The sequence below is a fragment of the Scophthalmus maximus genome, chromosome 7 (genome assembly GCF_022379125.1).
Source record: "Scophthalmus maximus strain ysfricsl-2021 chromosome 7, ASM2237912v1, whole genome shotgun sequence".
NCBI lineage: Eukaryota > Metazoa > Chordata > Actinopteri > Pleuronectiformes > Scophthalmidae > Scophthalmus > Scophthalmus maximus.
Genome location: NC_061521.1, coordinates 26,644,821 through 26,665,000, shown reverse-complemented (window position 1 = coordinate 26,665,000; position 20,180 = coordinate 26,644,821). Strand labels below are relative to the sequence as shown.

General features: G+C 45.4%; 4 protein-coding genes across 10 annotated transcripts in view; all 4 read left to right on the top strand.

Moving 5' to 3' along the window:
- The window catches only part of sycp3 (synaptonemal complex protein 3), a 2,862-nt gene extending 1,524 nt beyond the window's left edge, over positions 1 to 1,338 (top strand). For both annotated transcript variants that reach the window (XM_035642567.2, XM_035642566.2), the window contains exons 6-8: positions 369 to 467; positions 705 to 809; positions 939 to 1,338. In XM_035642567.2, coding sequence (XP_035498460.1) covers positions 369 to 467; positions 705 to 809; positions 939 to 992 — 258 coding nt within the window. In that variant the 3' untranslated portion in view covers positions 993 to 1,338. The remainder of the gene's footprint in view (positions 1 to 368; positions 468 to 704; positions 810 to 938) is intronic.
- Positions 1,339 to 2,485: 1,147 nt separating this feature from the next.
- si:ch211-59o9.10 (uncharacterized protein LOC561841 homolog) lies at positions 2,486 to 7,054 on the top strand. 3 transcript variants are annotated; one of them, XM_035641362.1, is made up of 12 exons: positions 2,486 to 2,642; positions 2,888 to 3,052; positions 3,364 to 3,421; positions 4,200 to 4,605; positions 4,703 to 4,800; positions 4,880 to 4,975; positions 5,218 to 5,293; positions 5,646 to 5,734; positions 5,829 to 5,947; positions 6,040 to 6,139; positions 6,502 to 6,612; positions 6,814 to 7,054. In XM_035641362.1, exons 2-11 carry the CDS (start codon positions 2,919 to 2,921, stop codon positions 6,571 to 6,573), a joined length of 1,248 nt encoding a protein of 415 aa, XP_035497255.1. In that variant the 5' UTR covers positions 2,486 to 2,642; positions 2,888 to 2,918; the 3' UTR covers positions 6,574 to 6,612; positions 6,814 to 7,054. The 3 variants fall into 3 exon arrangements, with proteins under 3 accessions (XP_035497255.1, XP_035497254.1, XP_035497253.1); XM_035641361.1 differs by having other exon boundaries at positions 6,780 to 7,054; XM_035641360.1 differs by having other exon boundaries at positions 6,502 to 7,054.
- Positions 7,055 to 7,635: 581 nt separating this feature from the next.
- nedd1 (NEDD1 gamma-tubulin ring complex targeting factor) lies at positions 7,636 to 15,465 on the top strand. 4 transcript variants are annotated; one of them, XM_035641356.2, is made up of 16 exons: positions 7,636 to 7,773; positions 9,136 to 9,283; positions 9,508 to 9,602; positions 11,015 to 11,131; positions 11,348 to 11,488; positions 12,286 to 12,515; positions 12,666 to 12,864; positions 13,004 to 13,127; positions 13,205 to 13,321; positions 13,781 to 13,831; positions 13,913 to 14,002; positions 14,125 to 14,291; positions 14,404 to 14,596; positions 14,688 to 14,829; positions 14,918 to 14,984; positions 15,118 to 15,465. In XM_035641356.2, the coding sequence occupies exons 2-16, from the start codon at positions 9,148 to 9,150 to the stop codon at positions 15,220 to 15,222; spliced, it is 1,974 nt and encodes a 657-aa protein (XP_035497249.1). In that variant the 5' UTR covers positions 7,636 to 7,773; positions 9,136 to 9,147; the 3' UTR covers positions 15,223 to 15,465. The 4 variants fall into 4 exon arrangements, with proteins under 4 accessions (XP_035497249.1, XP_035497252.1, XP_035497248.1 ...); XM_035641359.2 differs by having other exon boundaries at positions 7,637 to 7,773; positions 9,103 to 9,283; positions 13,208 to 13,321; XM_035641355.2 differs by having other exon boundaries at positions 7,637 to 7,773; positions 9,103 to 9,283.
- A 983-nt stretch (positions 15,466 to 16,448) lies between these two features.
- pclaf (PCNA clamp associated factor) lies at positions 16,449 to 20,124 on the top strand. The gene is made up of 4 exons (XM_035641365.2): positions 16,449 to 16,616; positions 18,127 to 18,210; positions 18,455 to 18,635; positions 19,962 to 20,124. Exons 1-4 carry the CDS (start codon positions 16,571 to 16,573, stop codon positions 19,999 to 20,001), a joined length of 351 nt encoding a protein of 116 aa, XP_035497258.1. The 5' UTR covers positions 16,449 to 16,570; the 3' UTR covers positions 20,002 to 20,124.
- Positions 20,125 to 20,180: the final 56 nt, after the last annotated feature.

Sequence of the window (20,180 nt, the reverse complement as noted above, 5' to 3'; positions counted from 1 at the left end):
CAAGATCGTTCTTCGCTCCTGCGTCTTGTCACGTTTCTCCTGAAAACTCTAAAGATGGCTGACGATCGACGTGACATACCGTCTAATGTTTTATGATTTTATAATCATATTAAAGCTGCGTTTAGCTTCACTCTGGCTCGTTGTCGAAACCACAACTTTTTTAAGTTAATATTTTGGTTCAAAAACAAATCATCACTAAATCTTTAATATAACGATGTCGTAGTTCCTCTCTTCTTTCACTCTTCAACCATATTTTAAATATCTGCCACTGTCAGAGAGAAAATTAAATATGAATCTACTGTACAACCAATCACGTTGAAGACCTTGATCACATGATGTGAGAGGTCAACCATATCCTCTCTGAACAGAACCTGTTCCGGCAGCAGCAGAAGATCCTTCAACAGGCCCGGCTGGTGCAGAACCAGAAGCTGAAGACGGTGCGAGAGCTGTATGAGCAGTATGTGAAGGTGAGGCCTTTTGACTGTGACTCCGACCGTCCAGCTCTGCTTCCTGTCAGAGCCCCGACACCCATCACAGTTTGATACAGTCTCCATAATGTACAGTACAGTGTTCAAAACGTGAAGTCAAAATGTATTCTTAAAAGGCTTAAAGACAGATTTCATTTACAATTTTTTTTATATTATTAGTAATGATGTACTAAGAACGAGCAGTGGAACTGAAGTTCTGCCTCTCGTTTCCTCCAGAACATGGAGGACATGGAGAAGAGCCACGACTCCTTCCTGCAGGGGGCGCAGCAGGAGCTGAGGAAGGAGATGGCCACGCTGCAGAAGAAGATCCTCATGGACACGGTGAGTCGTCGTCTTCGACCAGAACCACGATCAAAACGTGAAACAGTTCATAAAACATAAAATAAAAGATATAAACGACTCGTGACGGACGTTGTTTCATCTCCACGTGTCGTTGATGTGTTTCCACAGCAACAGCAGGAGATGGCCACCGTCCGCAAGTCGCTGCAGACCATGTTGTTCTGACCCCCTCCTGTCAACTTCGTTTATTAGTTCCTGTTCATTTGGGGACTTTGTCCTTTGTTCTGTCTTCGTAGCAACAGGTTGAGATTTCATCAGAGATCAGAGTTCACTGGTGTTTTTTTATTTCAACCCCTAGGGGCGCTGTGTTACACTGTGTGTGTTACACTGTTAGTGTGCGTGAGTTACACTGTGTGACACTGTGTTAGACTGATCCGATTCAGAGTCAAACTACAAACAAAGATTTTTAGTCAAAGTATTTTTGTGTGAACTGTTACTGTAAACTGTGACAAAGCTGATGATCTAACCTGTAAAATCAGCTGTTAATGAAATAAAAACTGATTTAATAAAACAAAGTTGTTTTTGAAAGTTTTTGAGGATTCAGTTTGATTCACGATGAGTTTGACGCATCAGGACGTTTAAATCTGACCCCAGTGGCTTGTGTCTGATAAAACTGGTTCCACAGCGAAGGTGAATCATCATCGTTCACATGAATTATATTTCAGTGTCTGTTACATTTCAGGGACACTCAAGGTCTTTTCTTGTCTTCATCCCTGAACCAACACGTGACGTTCTGACTCCAGAACAAACGTCTGCATGACTCCACGTGTCTGCGTGTTTGTTCAGGGATTGTGTTTGTACACAACCTTGTATAAGTGTGTGTGTGTCCTGTCAACGATTTTTCTCTGTTGGTTCTGTGGACACGTTGAGGTGAAGCTAATGCTAAAGCTTTTTTCTAGCCTGTAACAGTCAGAAACGTTGGTTAAGAAATGTTTTTTGATTATTTTTTTTAATTTTAAATAATTTAATGACCTTGGATTTGTTATCTACCTCCTAGTTGGTTCATCCATCTCCTGTTTCCTTTTCAGGCCCAGGTCACGTTGATGATGTCACAGTCGGTCGGTCAACAGAACAATAATCCTCATTTATTTTCACACTCTTCATTTTTCAGTTCTACTGATTCTGTGTCTCCCAGTGAACTGAAACTCTGGGTTTTTATTATTCAAAATAATAACTGGCAGCTCAATCGATAATTAAAAATAATTGCTGATTACAGGTATTTAATTATATTATTATCAGGAATGTTCTGACAAAATGTGACATGGATGAAAATCAACTGACATTTATTCCACTGTGCTATTTGGTAAATCATTTTAAACTTTAATCATCACGACGGTTTATTATATGTGGTATTAAAGATGTCTGATATAAATGTACACAAGAGGATTTTTAAGTTTAAAGATGATTTAATGGTGATTTAATTTAGTGGTAATTTACCCAGGGTTCATAAACTAGTCCAATAGTTTTTTTTGTTTTTTAAAAAAAAAATTGTAAAATCAAATAAAAATTTGAATTTAAATGAAATAAAACAATTTTTTAATTAATTTTAAGTATAATAATAGTTAAATAATCTGATCGATCTCATCTCTTTATTATTACTATTCATTTGATATACTATATTATTCATCTCATTTCATTCCATGTCTTGTTTTCCTCCACCGTTCTTTCCTTTGAAACGGAACTGAATGCAAACAGGAGTTTTCGGCTCTTTCCGCTGCGACACCGGAAACCTCCGCTCATTCTTCGAAGCGACTTCCTGTTGTGACTGCAGCTCGGACCTTCGTCAGAAAAGCGTCAACAAACGGGACCGTGCAGGTAAAGTTGCTCCACGTCACGTGTGTGAAGTTGTTATCGGGACTCTGATCGATTTCACATCGATCGACTCGTTCGTCTGAACTTCGGCCGCTTCGTGATCGACTCGGTGCTCGACCGAGCTGCGAGGCGGTTTTCACCGGTTCGGTTCAAACAATCTGAATATCACAGTTGTTTTCATGTCCCGTCGCGTCACTGTGACGTCAGAGTCGTTATCCCGCTACAGGTTGAGTCTGTGTCGTTCTCAGGTGAACCGGGTTCTGAACCAACCGGAGGAACATGGACGAGCCGTTGGCCGCCAGCCCCTGTTCGTCCGACCCGGACAGTCCCGGGGGTCTGAACCGAGGCTGCCTGCTGGACCCGGCGGACCTGCTGTACCGAGACCTGTCCGTCATCGTCCCGGAGACCCCCAGGTACCAGGCCCGGTCCCAGAGGTCACAGAGGTCACAGAGGTGGACCGGTTAGAGTCGGCACCGAGTCACTGCAGAGAGAGAGAGACTGTGTGTGTGTGTGTGTGTGTGTGTGTGTGTGTGTGTGTGAGAGAGAGAGCTGTACAACCTTCACTTCTAGTATTAAACCTGACACAAGCAACAACGATTCTCTGTTACTAAGCAACCAGCTGCAGAGGACACTAGATCTACTTCCTTTTTACACCTGAGTGGTCATGTGAAGTGTCAACCTCCAACCTGGAGGTGACCTCTGGTCTCATGTGTGTTTGCTTCAGCCCTCAGCTCGGCAAGCGGAGGAGACGTGGACGAATCACAGAGCAGCGTTTCATCCCCGTGAGTCACAGTGTGTGTGTGTGAGGTTGACATCAGTGTGTGTGTGTGTGTGTGTGTGTGTGAGGTCGACGTCAGTGTGTGTGTGTGTGTGTGTGTGTGTGTGTGTGTGTGTGTGTGTGTGTGTGTGTGTGTGTGTGTGTGTGTGTGTGTGAGGTTGACGTCAGGGTGTGTGTGTGTGTGTGTGTGAGGTCGACGTCAGTGTGTGTGTGTGTGTGAGGTTGACGTCAGGGTGTGTGTGTGAGGTTGACGTCAGGGTGTGTGTGTGTGTGTGAGGTTGACGTCAGGGTGTGTGTGTGTGTGTGTGAGGTTGATGTCAGTGTTTGTGTGAGGTTGACGTCAGTGTGTGTGTGTGTGTGTGTGTGTTAGGTTGACGTCAGTGTTTGTGTGTGTGTGAGGTTGACGTCAGTGTGTGTGTGTGTGTGTGTGTGTGTGTGTGAGGTTGACGTCAGTGTGTGTGTGTGTGTGTGTGTGTGTGTGAGGTTGACCTCAGTGTGTGTGTGTGTGTGTGTGTGTGTGTGTGTGTGTGTGTGTGTGTGTGTGTGTGTGTGTGTGTGTGTGTGAGGTTGACCTCAGTGTGTGTGTGAGGTCTACGTCAGGGTGTGTGTGTGTGTGTGTGTGTGTGTGTGTGTGTGTGTGTGTGTGTGTGTGTGTGTGTGTGTGTGTGTGTGTGTGTGTGTGTGTGTGTGTGTGTGTGTGTGTGTGTGTGTGTGTGTGTGTGTGTGTGTGTGTGTGTGTGTGTGAGAGAGAGGTTGACGTCAGTGTGTGTGTGTCTCGTCAGGTGGCGGTTGGTGTCTCGTCTGAACTTCCTCCTGATGAACGATGTTTCTCGTCCAAACGTCGTCGTCTGTCGGATCAGAGCGTCGACTTTGTTCCTGCTTCCTCTCTGAGGGCGTTTCCTCTGGACACCTGGCTGCAGGCGCCGCTGTCCACTACATCCTGTTTCTCTTCCTCTTCCTCCTCTTCTTCTTCCTCTTCCTACCTCACTCCGGTGTCAGCGCAGGAAGCTGCAGAGTCTTTGACAGTGTCCGGCTCCACAGGAGGAGACAGTCCTGCCTCTGTGAGGGAGACGAGGCAAAGTCTGACCACGGCTTCATCTTCGCTGCCGCCCGACTCCGAGTCTCTGTCCTTCCTGACGGTGGAGGAGAGGAGGTGGCTGAACGGGGCTCGAGGAAACACTTCAGCAGGTGAAGTGGGACATAACTCAGTTTAAAGATGATTCGGTCTAAGTGTGAATAATCTGCAGATGTAACACCTCTGTGTTTGTGGTTGTTTGTTCTGCAGCAGCGGCGCCGGAGGAGATCGTCATCAGTGACGATGAGGAGGCCGTGGTTCGAGCGGCACAGGAGGAGGAAGACGAGGCAATGGCCCGAAGTCTGCAGGTACGAGGCTTCACCTGCTCATCACCTGACGGCTGACGACTCGTCACTCACATCAACTGAAACTTCTTTGTTCCTTCAGGCTCAGTTCGACCGAGAGGAAACGACCAGCAGGCCGCAGCACGACCACCACCACCTTCATCATCTTCATCATCTTCATCATCACAACCACCACAGGGTGAGACCTTCACTTTAAAAACTACAGCTGTCGTCATAGAGACTACGTCTTCAGGAGAATGTAGTTCTGATGGAAACTGTTTCTGTAAAGAGGCGCTGCAAATCGATTTTCTTAGATTCACTGAGACGAGCAGACGCCAACATTAAATTTTCTATACATATAGAATATATACATAAGAAGTGTATCCAGATCAAGTGTGGATGTTGTTGGTGTCACGTGACGACAGCGACTCTTCTCTTCAGTATCATTCCCACGTGGAGCACAGCTGGATGTCACATTTTCTGGCTGCAGTGTCTCCTCCCACCGGCTTCCAGGACGGTACGACACACACACACACACACCCACACACACACACACACACGTTTCCTCAACGTCTCACATTGACCCTCAACCTTCTGGTCGACGCTACAATTCACAGACGTTCACTTAACGCCTCACGATCAAGTCCTTGTGAGACGCCACCATTTAGCAATGGTCCTTAAACGCATCACGTGGAAAGGCTCTCTACACGCTACAGTTTACTAATGTTCCCTGAACGGCTCACATTCTAGTGATCGGTAGACGCCACAGTGTACCCATGTTCCCATGTTCCCTGAACGCCTCACCCTTCCTTCCGCTGCTGATGGTTTTGTTGTCGACTGGATCTGATAGTTGATTGTTTTGTTGCCAGATCTGATTGGTCAACACAGAGGGCGTGTGCGTAGCAGGAGGAGGAACGCCACGCCCGACCTGTCAGACCACCAGGGGAACGACTACGAGGTGAGAGGGACACAGGAAACACGGGACACATGGGTCGACATGTGTGACTTGCGCAGCGTCCTCCTCCTCATGCTCCACTTTGCTCGTCTTTCAGGCTCTCCTGGCGTTCGAGGAGCGTCAAGGTTCCGTCGTGTCCAACAAGTTGACTCGGAGGGAGATCCAGAGGTTTCCCACCAAAACCTTCCAGTCGTCCACCAGCGCCGGGAAAACCCAGTGAGTCCCGCGGACCGGACAAAGACCTGAACCTCTGGGTTCCTTCTGATCCGCCTCCGGACTGTCTCTCACCTCTTCTCTTTCTGTTCCAGGTGTCAGATCTGTTTCTGCGACTACGCCGCCGGGGAGAAGCTGAGGATGCTGCCGTGTTTCCATGACTACCACGTCCAGTGTATCGACCGCTGGTTAAAGGTAAAAACACGTTTATGTTTTACATCCTGTTCACGACTGTAGATTCTCGTCGTCTCAGCGACTTAAAGGCGACGTTGAGGAATAAAACATTTCTGATACCGAGCGATTGATCAATGGTTTTTGATTAATAATTTAATCGAAACACAAATGGTTTGTTTTTCACTTGAAGATCTTGAAATGATCAAATCGACAAATCGAGACAATGACTGTCAGATTGATCATAATTGATGAAGTTCAGATCTGAATATCGACAGAAAATCAATAGACTGTTTTGATGTTTCGTCGAGACGTTCGGTCGCTCAGCTGCAGATTATTTTCACGTCTCTTATTATGGGATGTTTCATCTGTCTCCTCCCCCACAGGACAACGCCACCTGTCCCATCTGCAGAGCCAACCTGGCAGACGGCGACGCCCTCGCCCCCCCGACCCTCTGACCTCCGACCTCCTGGCGGGTCCGTGGTCACTTCCTGCCTGTGAGGAGTTTTACTGTAGTTTGTATCTGATGAACGTCGACTCGTCAACTCGTCTTTTTGTTTTTAAATACTTTTATTTGAATGTTTTGTGAATCGACTGGAATAAAAACCGTAAAACCTCGAAGCCTGGAAATAAAATTGAACCTCTTCTTCCTGTGACAACGAAGAGTTTCGTCTCTTCACGGCTCTGAACTCCCTCAGGTGGTAAAGCGCCTCCAGCTTCGGGACACAAACTCCCCGCGAGCAATCAGCTGAAGGATCCGCTCCGGGTCATCGGCGAACGCCTCTTGGAGTCACTCCCTGAAGTAGTCTGGTCCTGTGGGGTCGGTCCCGGCCCGGATGGAAGAGCTGAGGGAGGAGGAAAGTTCTGGATGTTTAATTTAACACTCATTTCTTGATTTATTGTTTTTTTGTCTTGAAAAATTAAAAAAATGAACTCAGATTGGCTGGTGTGACGATTTCTTCTTGACGTGTGTCCAGTTTATTAGGAACGGCTCAGTGAAACTCTTCGTTCACGTCGCCGCTGAACGATAGAAACTAACGTGTGTTCTACAGACTGTTCCTAATAAACTGAACTGATGCAGTAAAGTAACTGAGGTTCTGAACTGACGACCGCAGTCACTTGACAATATTTCAATAAATTGAAACAAAGGTATTGGAACTAAACCTGCCTCCGTCATCTACAGTCATGTTTCATGTAAAAGGTCTTGAATTAAACTTTTTTTTAGAGTTTGTGGCTTTATTTTGAATCAGAACATGAACTGATGAAGATCTGACGCGTCAATGTGGAACTGAATAAGTTCGTTTTGCTTCAAATTTGTTCAAACAATTTTCCTGTTGTACAACAAAGTCACATGTAAACTTTTCTGCTTTTTGTCCCACTTGGTTTTCTGTAGTGGCGGTTTGTCATTTCTCGAATTTTTTTTACTTATCATTCCACCCGAGGTGGAAGGATACCCGCCCCCAGCCCTGTCTCTGATTGGTTGTCTTTAAACTTAAGGACTGATGATTGGTTACGATAAGGGAAAAAATATTGGGGTCGGCCAATCAGAGGCTGCGATGGGGGCGGAGCTCCTTCCAGCTCGGGTGGGAAAACAAAGTGTCTGCAGGCGAACTGAAAACAAAACGATCCAGTCAACTTTAACTTAACTCACCTGTCAGGTGAGTGTGACGCACTTCAGATGCGCCGTGACTTATTGACAAGTTCCCGCTTGTTTGGTGTTGTTCGTCGCGTCCTTCACGTCTGGTCGTCACTTAACGACCCCGTGTCTGTGGGAGCTAGCCGTTAGCTGCTAACGGCTAGCTGCCGTGAAGTTCCCTCCGCCGCTCCGCAGCTGCTGCTGGTTAACTTGTAGCTGGTCAGTTAACTTGTAGCTGGTTAGTTAACTTGTAGCTGGTTAGTTAACGTGTAGCTGGTTAGTAAACGTGGATCTGGTTAGTTAACATGCAGCTTGTTAGTTAACATGGATCTGGTTAGTTAACTTCTAGCTGGTTAGTAAACTTGTAGGTAGTTAGTTAACATGTAGCTGGTTAGTGAACCTTTAGTTAGTTAACGTGGATCTGGTTAGTTAAAGTGTAGCTGGTTAGTTAACTTGTAGCTGGTTAGTTAACATGCAGCTGGTTAGTTGACGTGGATCTGGTTAGTAAACGTGGATCTGGTTAGTTAACATGCAGCTTGTTAGTTAACATGGATCTGGTTAGTTAACTTCTAGCTGGTTAGTAAACTTGTAGGTAGTTAGTTAACATGTAGCTGGTTAGTGAACCTTTAGTTAGTTAACGTGGATCTGGTTAGTTAAAGTGTAGCTGGTTAGTTAACTTGTAGCTGGTTAGTTAACATGCAGCTGGTTAGTTGACGTGGATCTGGTTAGTTAACATGCAGCTTGTTAGTTAACATGCAGCTTGTTAGTTAACGTGTATATGGTTAGTTAACATGCAGCTGGTTAGTTAACGTGTATCTGGTTAGTTAACATGCAGCTGGTTAGTTAACATGCAGCTTGTTAGTTAACGTGTATATGGTTAGTTAACGTGTATCAGGTTAGTTAACATGTAGTTGGTTAGTTGACGTGTGGGTAGTTGTGGGTCAGTGACAGTTTGTCAGCCCGGTGTCGTCTGCAGGTCTGAGCAAGTCATCAATTGTTTCAAATTTTATCCACAAAGATGTGAATATTTCCTAATTAGTTAGAGGCAGTGATGTTGAATATTATAAATATTTGATCTGACTGGTCCAGATGTCCTCTACAATGTGGCCCACAACTTAAATTAAATTCATAAACTTAAGTCAGTTATTCTTTATTCGATGAATCCATCCGTCTTCATTCATTCAACAAACATTCCCATTGGTCCAGATCAACAACATGTCATGGATTCTTTCCTCGCCCGTGTCCCGCCCTGATTATTTATCCAACTAGCTTTTGTTTTGTCAGATAATAGTGATTCAAACTTCCAACACGACTTACAGGAATCATGAGTATTGTGTTGTCCGACTTGCAGCTCAGACCCTGAACAGACTCCGTCTGTCTCCAGGTTGTTGTTGCCATGGACGACGTGAGCCGCCTGGTGTCGACCGGAGACTGTGTGAAGATCTGGGATGCGGTTTCCATGGCGCCGCTGGAGCAGTTTAACCCGCACAGCGTCAGCCACCCGGTGGCCCAGGCCTGCTGGAGCTCCAACAGTATCCTGATGACCCGCTCACACACACACACACATTCAATTATTTTTATGAAAATAATTAGATCCAGATGTTGTGAAGCCAAAACTATCTCACCATTGTTTATGAACAACAACAACAATAATAATAATAATAATAATAATAATAATAATAAGGGACGAACATAAACGGCGGAGTAGATCAGAGTCACCGACCTTTGACCCTTGACCCTTGACCCGCTCCTTCAGACCAGTACCTGGTGACGTCCAGCAGCAGCGGAGACAAGCTGGTGGTCTCCAGCCTCAAGTCGACTCCGGTGCCACTGGTGGATCTGGCCGAGGGGGTGAGCACTTAATTAGGAACAACTGTTCTGTCCCACGGTCACTGAAGTTCTGATGTTCAGTGAACAGGAAGGTCAGTTACAGACAGAATTACAGGCAGACAGACAACTACAGACAGAGCTACAGACAGAGCTACAGGCAGACAGACAACTACAGACAGAGCTACAGGCAGACAACTATAAACAGAGCTACAGACAGACAACTACAGACAGAGCTACAGGCAGACAGACAACTACAGACAAAACTTCAGGCAGACAACTATAGACAGAACTACAGACAGACAACTAAAGACAGAGCTACAGGCAGACAACTACAGACAGAGCTACAGGCAGACAGAGAACTACAGACAGACAACTAAAGACAGAGCTACAGGCAGACAGAGCTACAGACAGACAACTAAAGACAGAGCTACAGGCAGACAGACAACTACAAACAGAGCTACAGACAGACAACTAAAGACAGAGCTACAGGCAGACAGACAACTACAGGCAGAGCTACAGACAGACAACTAAAGACAGAACTACAGACAGACAACTACAGGCAGAACTACAGGCAGACAGACAACTACAGACAGATCTACAGGCAGACAACTATAGACAGAGCTACAGACAACTACAGACAGAGCTACAGGCAGACAGACAACTACAGACAAAACTACAGGCAGACAACTAAAGACAGAGCTACAGACAGACAACTACAGACAGAGCTACAGGCAGACAACTATAGACAGAGCTACAGACAGACAACTACAGACAGAGCTACAGGCAGACAGACAACTAAAGACAGAACTACATACAGACAACTACAGACAGACAACTACAGACAGAGCTACAGACAGAGCTACAGGCAGACAGACAACTACAGACAGAGCTACAGGCAGACAACTAAAGACAAAGCTACAGACAGACAACTACAGACAGGCAATTACAGACAGAACTACAGGCAGACAACTATAGACAGAACTACAGACAGACAACTAAAGACAGAGATACAGGCAGACAACTACAGACAGAACTACAGGCAGACAGACAACTACAGACAGACAGACAACTACAGGCAGAACTACAGGCAGACAACTAAAGACAGAGCTACAGGCAGACAACTACAGACAGAGCTACAGGCAGACAACTACAGACAGAGCTACAGACAGACAACTAAAGACAGACAACTACAGACAGAGCTACAGGCAGACAGACAACTACAGACAGATCTACAGCCAGACAACTATAGACAGAGCTACAGACAGACAACTACAGACAGATCTACAGGCAGAAAACTAAAGACAGAGCTACAGGCAGACAACTACAGACAGAGCTACAGACAGAACTACAGACAGACAACTACAGACAGATATACAGGCAGACAACTACGCGTGACACGTCGCGTGACCTTCATGTTTCTCTGCCATGTTCAGAAAAAGCAGACGCGAGTGAGTCTGAGCTCGTCGTCTCAGTTCCTGGTGAGCGGAGGTCTGGACCACTGCGTCCACCTGTGGGACCTGAAGACCAAGAGGCTGCACCGCTCCCTCAAGGTGAGTCACCTCCTGGCTCCGCCCCCCACACGGACTATTTTAGTGGTCGAGTCGTGACTGGGAGGAACCAATCAGGAAGAGGACGTCTCAGATTCTACGCCAGGCGTAACCATAGCAACAGTGATGTGTTTTAACCTTGAAACGTGTCAGTGTGCGCGGAGCCTCTATGTCTGAGTCACCACTGTACCGTCAGTGACGTGTTGTTTTGTGTGTCAGGACCACAGAGAAGAGGTCACCTGCGTGACCTTCAACGCAAACGACAGCTACGTGGCGTCGGGCTCCACCAGCGGCGACCTGGTCCTCCACAGTCTCACCACCAACCTGTCGAGCAGAGCCTTCGGCCACGGCAGCAACCAGGTGAGACGTTCACTGACACCATCAGGATCAAACTTTTACAACGATTTTTACACGATTATTTTCATTATCGGTTGATCCATTAATTATTTTTTTCGACTAATCGAATACTTTGGTTCATAAAATGGTGAAAAACAAACGAGATAATGTTTTGTTCACAAATTAAATATATAATCAGTTCACTGTCACAGAGGAGCAACAAAACCAGAAGATATTCACATTTAAGAAGCTGAAATAAGAGAATTTAGATTTTTTTTTCATAAAAACCACTGATTATCAAAATAGTTGATTAACTTAGTAGTACTGGTCCGGTACGGGTCGGGTCTTGGTCTGGTACAGGTCTGGTACAGGTCTGGTACTGGTCTGGTACTGGTCCAGAACTGGTCTGGTACGGATCGGTTACGGGTCGGTACCGGTCTGGTCCTGTTCCAGCCGGTACTGGTCCGGTACTGGTTGGTGTGGGTCGAGCTCTAGTGAATCAGGAAGTTATAACCCTCAGGCTGCTTTTATTTAAATATATGAAATAATTAATCTTCATCAGAAACTACACGGCTTCAAGGATCGTCAGGTTTTCAGTTTTCTGACGGTCCTTGAACGCGTCGCGTGAGACGTTTGATTTCATCAGAAAAATCTAAGCCTGAAATTCTGATATGTAGTCAAAGCCAAGTTTTTTCACGTGTCACAAAACAAATTCGTCAGAACCTCGTTGCTGCTGCTCAACTTCCTGTAGAACAGAGCTGTTGACCAATCAGCAGTGTAAGACTAATTTGCCTACTTCCTGTTTCCTGTTTCCTCCTCAGCCCGTCCATGACCTGAGGCTGTCCACGCTGCGGCGCTCCCTGCTGGGCAGCGTGTCGGACAGCGGCACCGTGGTGCTGTGGGACTCGAACACCCAGAAGGAGCTGCATGTGTTCGACGGTGCTCACAAGGCGCCGGGCTCCGGCCTCGCCTTCTCCCCCGCCAGCGAGCTGCTGGTGGTCAGCGTCGGTCTGGACAAGAAGATCGTCTGCTACGACACGGCCAGCAAGATGTGAGAGCTGACGAGTCGGAGGAATCTTCTGACACAAATATAATATAATATATCATAATACATATGATGAACGAGTCGGAGGAATCTTCTGACACAAATATAATATAATATATCATAATACATATGATGAACTGCTCTGTGCATGTGCAGCGTCCTGAGGTCGATCCGGGTGGACGGCCCCCTGACATCGGTGGACTTCACCCTGGACGGTACCGGTCTGGTGGTGGGGTCCACACAGGGGAAGATCTACCAGTACGACCTGAGAAACTCCAGCGCCCCCACCAGGGTCACGGTGGCCCACAAGACCTCCGTCACCTGCCTCCGCTTCCAGAGCGCCACCAGACTCAAGGTACCGACCAGTGAGGAGGGGGCGGGGCTTGTGAACTGTACTACAGCCAGACACCAGGGGGCGACCCAGATGATTTGCCATCAAGTCGTCCATCTTTGTTAACAGTCTGTTTCTCTGTTTCTCTCTCACTCTCCCTCAGTCCAGTAAAATGGGCTCCACCAAGATCTCCAGCACTAAAAGATCCTCAACCAGATCGTCCAGCAGCCAGCCAGACCCCGCCCCCGGCTCAGGCCCCGCCCCCCACAGACAGGTGACAGGTCCAGGTGGGTTCATCCCGTCGGTTCGTTACATCGTTGTGAATGTCAATGATCATGTGGAGTGATCACAGTGACGCGTCCAGCAGGGGTCGCTGTGGCAGACGGGATGACCCGCGAGGCCGAGGGTCAAAAGGGGGCGGAGCCGCCGATCAGCAGCGTCGGACGAAACAGTCTGGACGTCTTCTCTCCCGCACGGGACGGTGAGTGTCGAACCAATTAATCGATTATCAAAATAGTCTGCGATTAGTTTATTAATCGGTTACTAATCGATTAACTGTCGCAGCTCTAGTTATGATTTTTTCAGTTAAAGAAGAAACATAGAACAAGTAGAGACGTTATCAAACGCTTAACGTGAAAAGGCTTATTGAGCGAAAGCAGCGATCAATAATCACCAAATTTATCTCAGATATACTTCGTCATAAACACAAAATCCTATAATTATGGACGTTATGATACATTAAGCGTTTTCCCAATAAAAGCCTGTTATAAGGAAAAGACTTCACGTGACTTAATGTGCTTAACGTCCAAGATTTTATATATATACATATATATATATATATATTATTTCGGTTTACAAAATGTTAAATTTTAAAAAATGTTCAGTTTCACAATCATACGACAAAGTATGAATTTTCATATTTGTATTGTTTTCGCCTCAGAGCCGAGAACGCAGACGACAAGCGCAGAGATGCCGTTCGGCAGAACTCACGGTACGACCGTCCGACAGCTGCAGGTCTGCACGCCGTCGCCACCGTCGCTTCTGGACTAACCCTCGATGCTTGTTTCCATAGTAACCAGTCTGGAGCTGCTGTCCAGAGAAGGGGAGGGGCAGCAGGTCGTGGGTCGGGCCAGTCTGGACATCTTCTCCCCCGTCAGAGAAGGTCACACTCATGTCACTCGGGATTGAACTTTTACTTTTTTTTTTTTTCCCTTACGTGTATATATATATATATATATATATATATATATTTATGTATGCATATATATACTTCCTGTGTCTAAGACTCTCTCTCAGGGGCCCTCACTCATCGTAAGACCCCCCTGGGGACGCCCCTGGTGGCCTCTGCAGGGAGGTGCTACAGCCCGCTGTCCGTCTTCCAGACGCCACCGCCCATCAAGGAGGAAGAGCCAATCAGTGCTGCCGCTGCTGAACCGTGTGACTCCAGGAAGGTGTCAATCATTCTTATTATATGATAAATTATCAGTTATTGTTGAGTTGATTATAGTTGAGGTTTAACACAAGTTCTTATTACTGATATTAAAATAAAAACTTTATCGACAGTCTGACAAGGCGAGCAGTTCCAGCCTGGAGGGGGAGGTTCCGACCACGCCCCCAACATCCCAGCAGACCAATCACAGCCAGCCAGCACCGCCCTTCTTCACTCCAGAGCCCAGCATCCGGAGACCCAATGGCTTCCAAGCTCAGCTGAGCTACAACTCGCCTGCGCACGGAGCTCCGCCCACTGCAGCAGCAGGTAGCCTTCTCTGACCTCTGACTCCTGACTCCTGACCCCTGACCTCTGACTCTTGACCCCTGACCTCTGACCCTCCTCTCTGTGTCCTCAGGCGCTGCTCTGTCGGCGGCCGCGTCCTCGACTTTGTCCCAGGACATCGCAGAGGTGGTGGGACAGGGAGGAGCTGCTCCTCTCACCTCGCTCCAGATCCACTTCATCCAGAACATGATCCACGAAACGCTGGAGGACTTCAGGTCAGTCCCCTGACCCCTGACCCCTCTCACACGCCTGTAGTAGTGTCAGGGTCCGACCTGATGACCTGTCGTTATGTCTTCTCCTCAGAGACGCCTGCCACAGAGACGTCGTCAACCTGCAGGTCGAGATGGTTCGACAGTTTTACATCCAGCTGGTAAGTTTTATCATCACATCACCTCCTTCTTCTTCTTCTTCTTCTTCTTCTTTTTCCTCCATGTTTGTATGAATGAACGAATGATTATAAAAACACTTTAATGTGAGCGAACGCTCGTTGTGACACGTTTCAGAACGAGATCCACGGTCTGATCGAGAAGTATTCTGTGAACGAGTCTCTGGTGGAGGAGGTGGAGAAGCTGAGGGAAGAGAACCGCCGGCTGAAGACCAACTACTGAGCTGAGGGGTCAGGTGGAGGTGAGGACAGGAAGAGGACGAGCTGAAGCACGGACGTGTGTGTGTGTGACAGATTATTGATGAATCCTTGAACTGAAATGATGAAATGTTGAAATGAATTTTCTCTTGTAATTTACGTGTAAATGTATAAATCCTCAGCTTCCTGGTTCAATGTTTGACTGGATCATGTTTTTATTAAAAAGAAAAACTGAAGAATAATAAAAAAAGATTCATATGAAACATGAGATGAGAGTTTTAATCTGAGTCTCTGTTAAAGATACGTTTTTAATTCTTAACAAGTGAAGAGTGAGTGAGGTGAGAGTCTGAGGGAGGTTCAGTAAGTCTGAGAGGAAACAGTTGGAATCATTCTATAAGTCAAACAACATTCTGTTTACTGACTTTTGTATTTGAAAAATGAGGACATCCAGAATGTCAACAGGCTTCATTTCACTAGCTGATTAACAAAACTGAACTCTCATGGGAAAAAAAATGTTTAAAAAAAAAGTTCTACTCCGGACTAGAACATCATGATCAACACTTGGTTATCAATATTTACTGATCAATACATTCTGATCATTATTTACTATAACCCGACCAATATGGATTTTGGGGGGCCAATGCCGATATCGATATTAGGGAGTACAAGGTTTCCGATACAGATACATGCATATCATTTGAGTATTATTTTGAATCTGTCCATGATTCTTAAATGTCGTTACCAAAACTTTATGACAAAGAGATGTAACTGAGGCTTGATATTTAAGTTAAATAAATTAAGAAGAAATAAAGAAAAAAATAAAGAGAAAACACCAATGCAACCAAATAAATATAACTTGAATTCAGAAAAAAATCTTGAAAATTAATAAATAAATACATTTATTTGACGTAAAATGTAAAACATAAATGCACATTATTTTCTGCTTTGTTTATTCAGTTCAATAAAAGATTTCATATCCGTTAACATAAGTACCGATACAGATTTTTCTGTGAAAGGCTGTTATTGGACGATATTATCAGTCAACCAATTAATCTGTCGGGCTCTAATATTTACTGATCAATACATTCTGAACACCACAATTAACACAAAAACATATTTCAAGTAAATATGTTTTTAATGTTTGTGGCTCTTATGGGAGACCGCAGCTGCAGTTACACCGCTCTGCCTGAGGGCGGCGGCGGCGCTGCTCCACTGCTGCTCGTTGTCTGCCTGTAGTGAAGCCGCAGAAGAAGAAATCTCCCGCCCTCCGTCCGGAGCTTTTTAAACGAAGGCGGGACGCGGCTCGTCTCACTGCTCGAGTCTCTGTCCGCGGCTCAACCGACCCGATCTCCCGCTGCAGGCTCGTCGTCAACATGGTTCGGACCAAGGCCGACAGTGTCCCCGGCTCCTACCGGAAAGGTACAGTGACCACACGGCCGACGCGCGTCACCAGCTCGGCCTCGCGCGGCTGATTTGTGCTAAAATTAGTCTTTTTTCTAATGAAGCCTGGCGGCGCGGGGACGCACGCGCCAGAGCGTCCGGTAACTGGTTCCGGTAACTTTCTTACCTTTATGAATCACAAATTAAATATTAAATATATCTATATAAATCTATATAAATACAAGTGACTCGTGTTTGTTCAGAAGAACCTGCTTCTCAGAGTCCGTGTGTCCGACCACCGCCTCCCGCCAACACGCAGCGGACTCGCCGCTCGGTTCCGGTTCCTCCCGAACGACGAGGCCTTTAAAACAACAACAACAACAACAACAACCGAGTTTTAATGAAGCCGAGCCGCCGAGCCGCCGAGCCGCCGAGCCGCCGAGCCGCGGAGCCGCGGAGCCTCGTTCCCCGGCGGCCTCGCGACAGAAGCGGATCTTGTTTCTGCAGAAGTGGCGCCAGTTTTCCGAGCGGCGTCGCGCGGACGCACCAGACTCCGTTAACATGACGCACGATTTAATGTTTTCACGCATGTTGTGGAAAGTACACGAGTGACGGGGTCGAATGAACAGTGGTTTATTGACACGCAATGTGTTTCTGTTCATTCGGCACAAATGAAATGAATACACCCAAAATATTGTACTTTCTTTAGGTGTCATTTCTTTCTCGACTAAAAGGCTCATGACCCAGTTTCCTGTTGTGACGTTATCTCTTCTTCTTCTTCTTCTTCTCTTCTCCTCTCTTCTTCTTCTCTTCTCCTCTCTTCTCCTCTCTTCTTCTTCTCTTCTCCTCTCTTCTCCTCTCTTCTCTTCACCTCTTCTCCTCTTCTCTTCACCTCTTCTCCTCTCTTCTCTTCACCTCTTCTCCTCTTCTCTTCACCTCTTCTCCTCTCTTCTCTTCACCTCTTCCCCTTCTCCTCTTCTCTTCACCTCTTCTCCTCTCTTCTCTTCACTTCTTCCCCTTCTCCTCTCCTCTTCTTCTCTTCTCCTCTTCCTCTCCTCTAATTCTCTTCACCTCCTCTCCTCTTCTCTTCTCTCTTCACGTCTTCTTCTTCTCTTCTCTTCTCTCTTCACGTCTTCTTCTTCTCTTCACCTCCTCTCCTCTTCTTCTCTTCACCTCCTCTCCTCTTCTTCTCCTCACCTCCTCTTCTCTTCTCTCTTCACGTCTTCTTCTTCTCTTCACCTCTTCTCCTCTTCACCTCCTCTCCTCTTCTTCTCTTCACCTCCTCTCCTCTTCACGTCTTCTTCTCTTCACCTCTTCTTCTTCTCTTCTCTCTTCACGTCTTCTTCTCTTCACCTCTTCTCCTCTCCTCTTCTTCTCTTCACCTCCTCTCCTCTTCACCTCTTCTTCTTCTCTTCCCCTCCTCTTCTCTTCTCTCAGCTGCAGTCACGTGTTGTGATGCTTCTCTCATTGTTCCTCAGATCTCATCTCATCTCATCCAGTGGATCCAGTTTCTTCGCTGCTTCATCTTCAATTTCTCTTTTATTTGCAGCCGTTGCAGCTTCTGCTCCGCGGAAATCTCTGGGCTCCAGTTCAGCCAACGCCTCGTCCTGCAGCAGTCAGACGTCCACCCCAGGTCAGTCAGGGTCACCACACACACACACACACACACCCAAACACACACACACACACTCGCTGACTCTCTCACACACACACACACACACACACACACACACTCGCTGACTCTCTCACACACACACACACACACACACACACACACACTCGCTGACTCTCTCACACACACACACACACACACACTCTGACTCTCACACACACACACGCACTGTCTGACTCGATGCCGTCTGCTGTCTTCCTCTCAGCCAAGGGTAAATACGCCGGAGGGAACCCCGTGTGTCCCCGCCCCACTCCCACTTGGCAGAAGGGCATCGGGGATTTCTTCGGTGGTCCGCCGCGGAAGCCCGAGAAGGAGAACCAGCAGCCGCAGGAGGTCGAGGACGACGAGGAGGCCGGGGGCAGCGGGATGTCAAAGGTCAACAGGAAGTACGTGAAGTATCCGCCTCGCAATCGTTTGATCATTTAAACTAGAGCCCGACAACAATACCCAATATCGATAATTCTACTGATATGTGTATATATTCCCAAGATGTTATCAAAGCTTTATGACAAAAATGTAGCACATTTTACAGTTCCACGTTAAACTTTATCATAAATAAAAAAGAACAAATACAACTGAATATAAAGAACTTTAATTAAGAAAGTAAAGACATATTTTTATATGTAAAATATAATCAAAGTTTTTATAGCTAAGCTCATCAGCAACAGAAGCGCTCACAAAACATTTTGATCTGTAAGAGAATTTTTTCATCGACGAAAAAATGACGGAACATAAAAATCTTCTCTGAACGGAAACGAGATGCAAACGTTTATTCACCGAATGGAAAAAGTCTAAATTTAATAATTCGTTTTTCTGTTAACTTCGGTTAAAGTTCCTGTCACAGTTTCTCTGGAGGTCGATGATGATGCCGATGAAGACGCTGTCGTGATTCTTAGTTATAAATTTAGTTTGCAGCTTGTCCACTGTCAAATTTCACCAGATATAATAACTGATTAATGTAGAAATACATAAATAATCAATTAATTATGTATTTAATTTAACTGTTACTGCATTTATTTATGGAATTGTTTATATCTTTACTTAAAAAAAATAATTTTTGACTGAAGTACGTTAGATGCTTTGTGTCACGGTTCCTGTGAAATTTTATTTTGTATTTTTGCTTATTTTGTCAAAAAACAAACGCTTTGGATAAAACTAGAGTCGGACCAATATGAATTTTTGGGGCCGATATTCGTGAGAACAATATTTTCGGTAATATATATATATATATATATATATATATATATATATATATATATATATTTAAGACGCTGTTTTCAAACTTTAATAACAGAAATGTTATTGAGGCTTCATAATTTTTGATTAACCATAAATAACTAAATAAAAGAAACACAAATAAAACCGTATATATAGAAACTTGAATTTAAAAAATAAACATAATTTATTTTACGTGACATTTAAACATAAAAATAAAACAATTTTTATTGTTTTTTCCGTACAATATTTCATATTGGTGAACATTGGGTTCGAGTAACAAACTATGAAAAGTGTTGTTTTTTTTAAGTTGTGCAACTTGTGATGAGTCCGACGAAATCACAATAAAATCTCAGTGTGAGTTTCATTAAAATGATGTGACATGAATCTGGAATCATTTTTCTCACTGAAACTTTTTACGGATATAAACAAATTGACTCTGATGTTTTAACGTATTATTATTAATCTGATGATTGACGTGAGTTCACCATGTGCAGGTCGCGGCCGCTGCCCGATGAGGATGAGGAGGAAGAGTGAAGATGAATTATGATTCATAAATCCTGCTCTGTGGCACATTAATGTACATCTGTATATAATTTCTGCTGATTTCACGTTGTATAGATAATTAAACATTTCTTCTTTTTTTTTACTGTTTTTAAACCGGCTGGGTTCCGTCTGTTCTGTTCACGTGTTCTGTGTCTGGAGAGGAGAATATT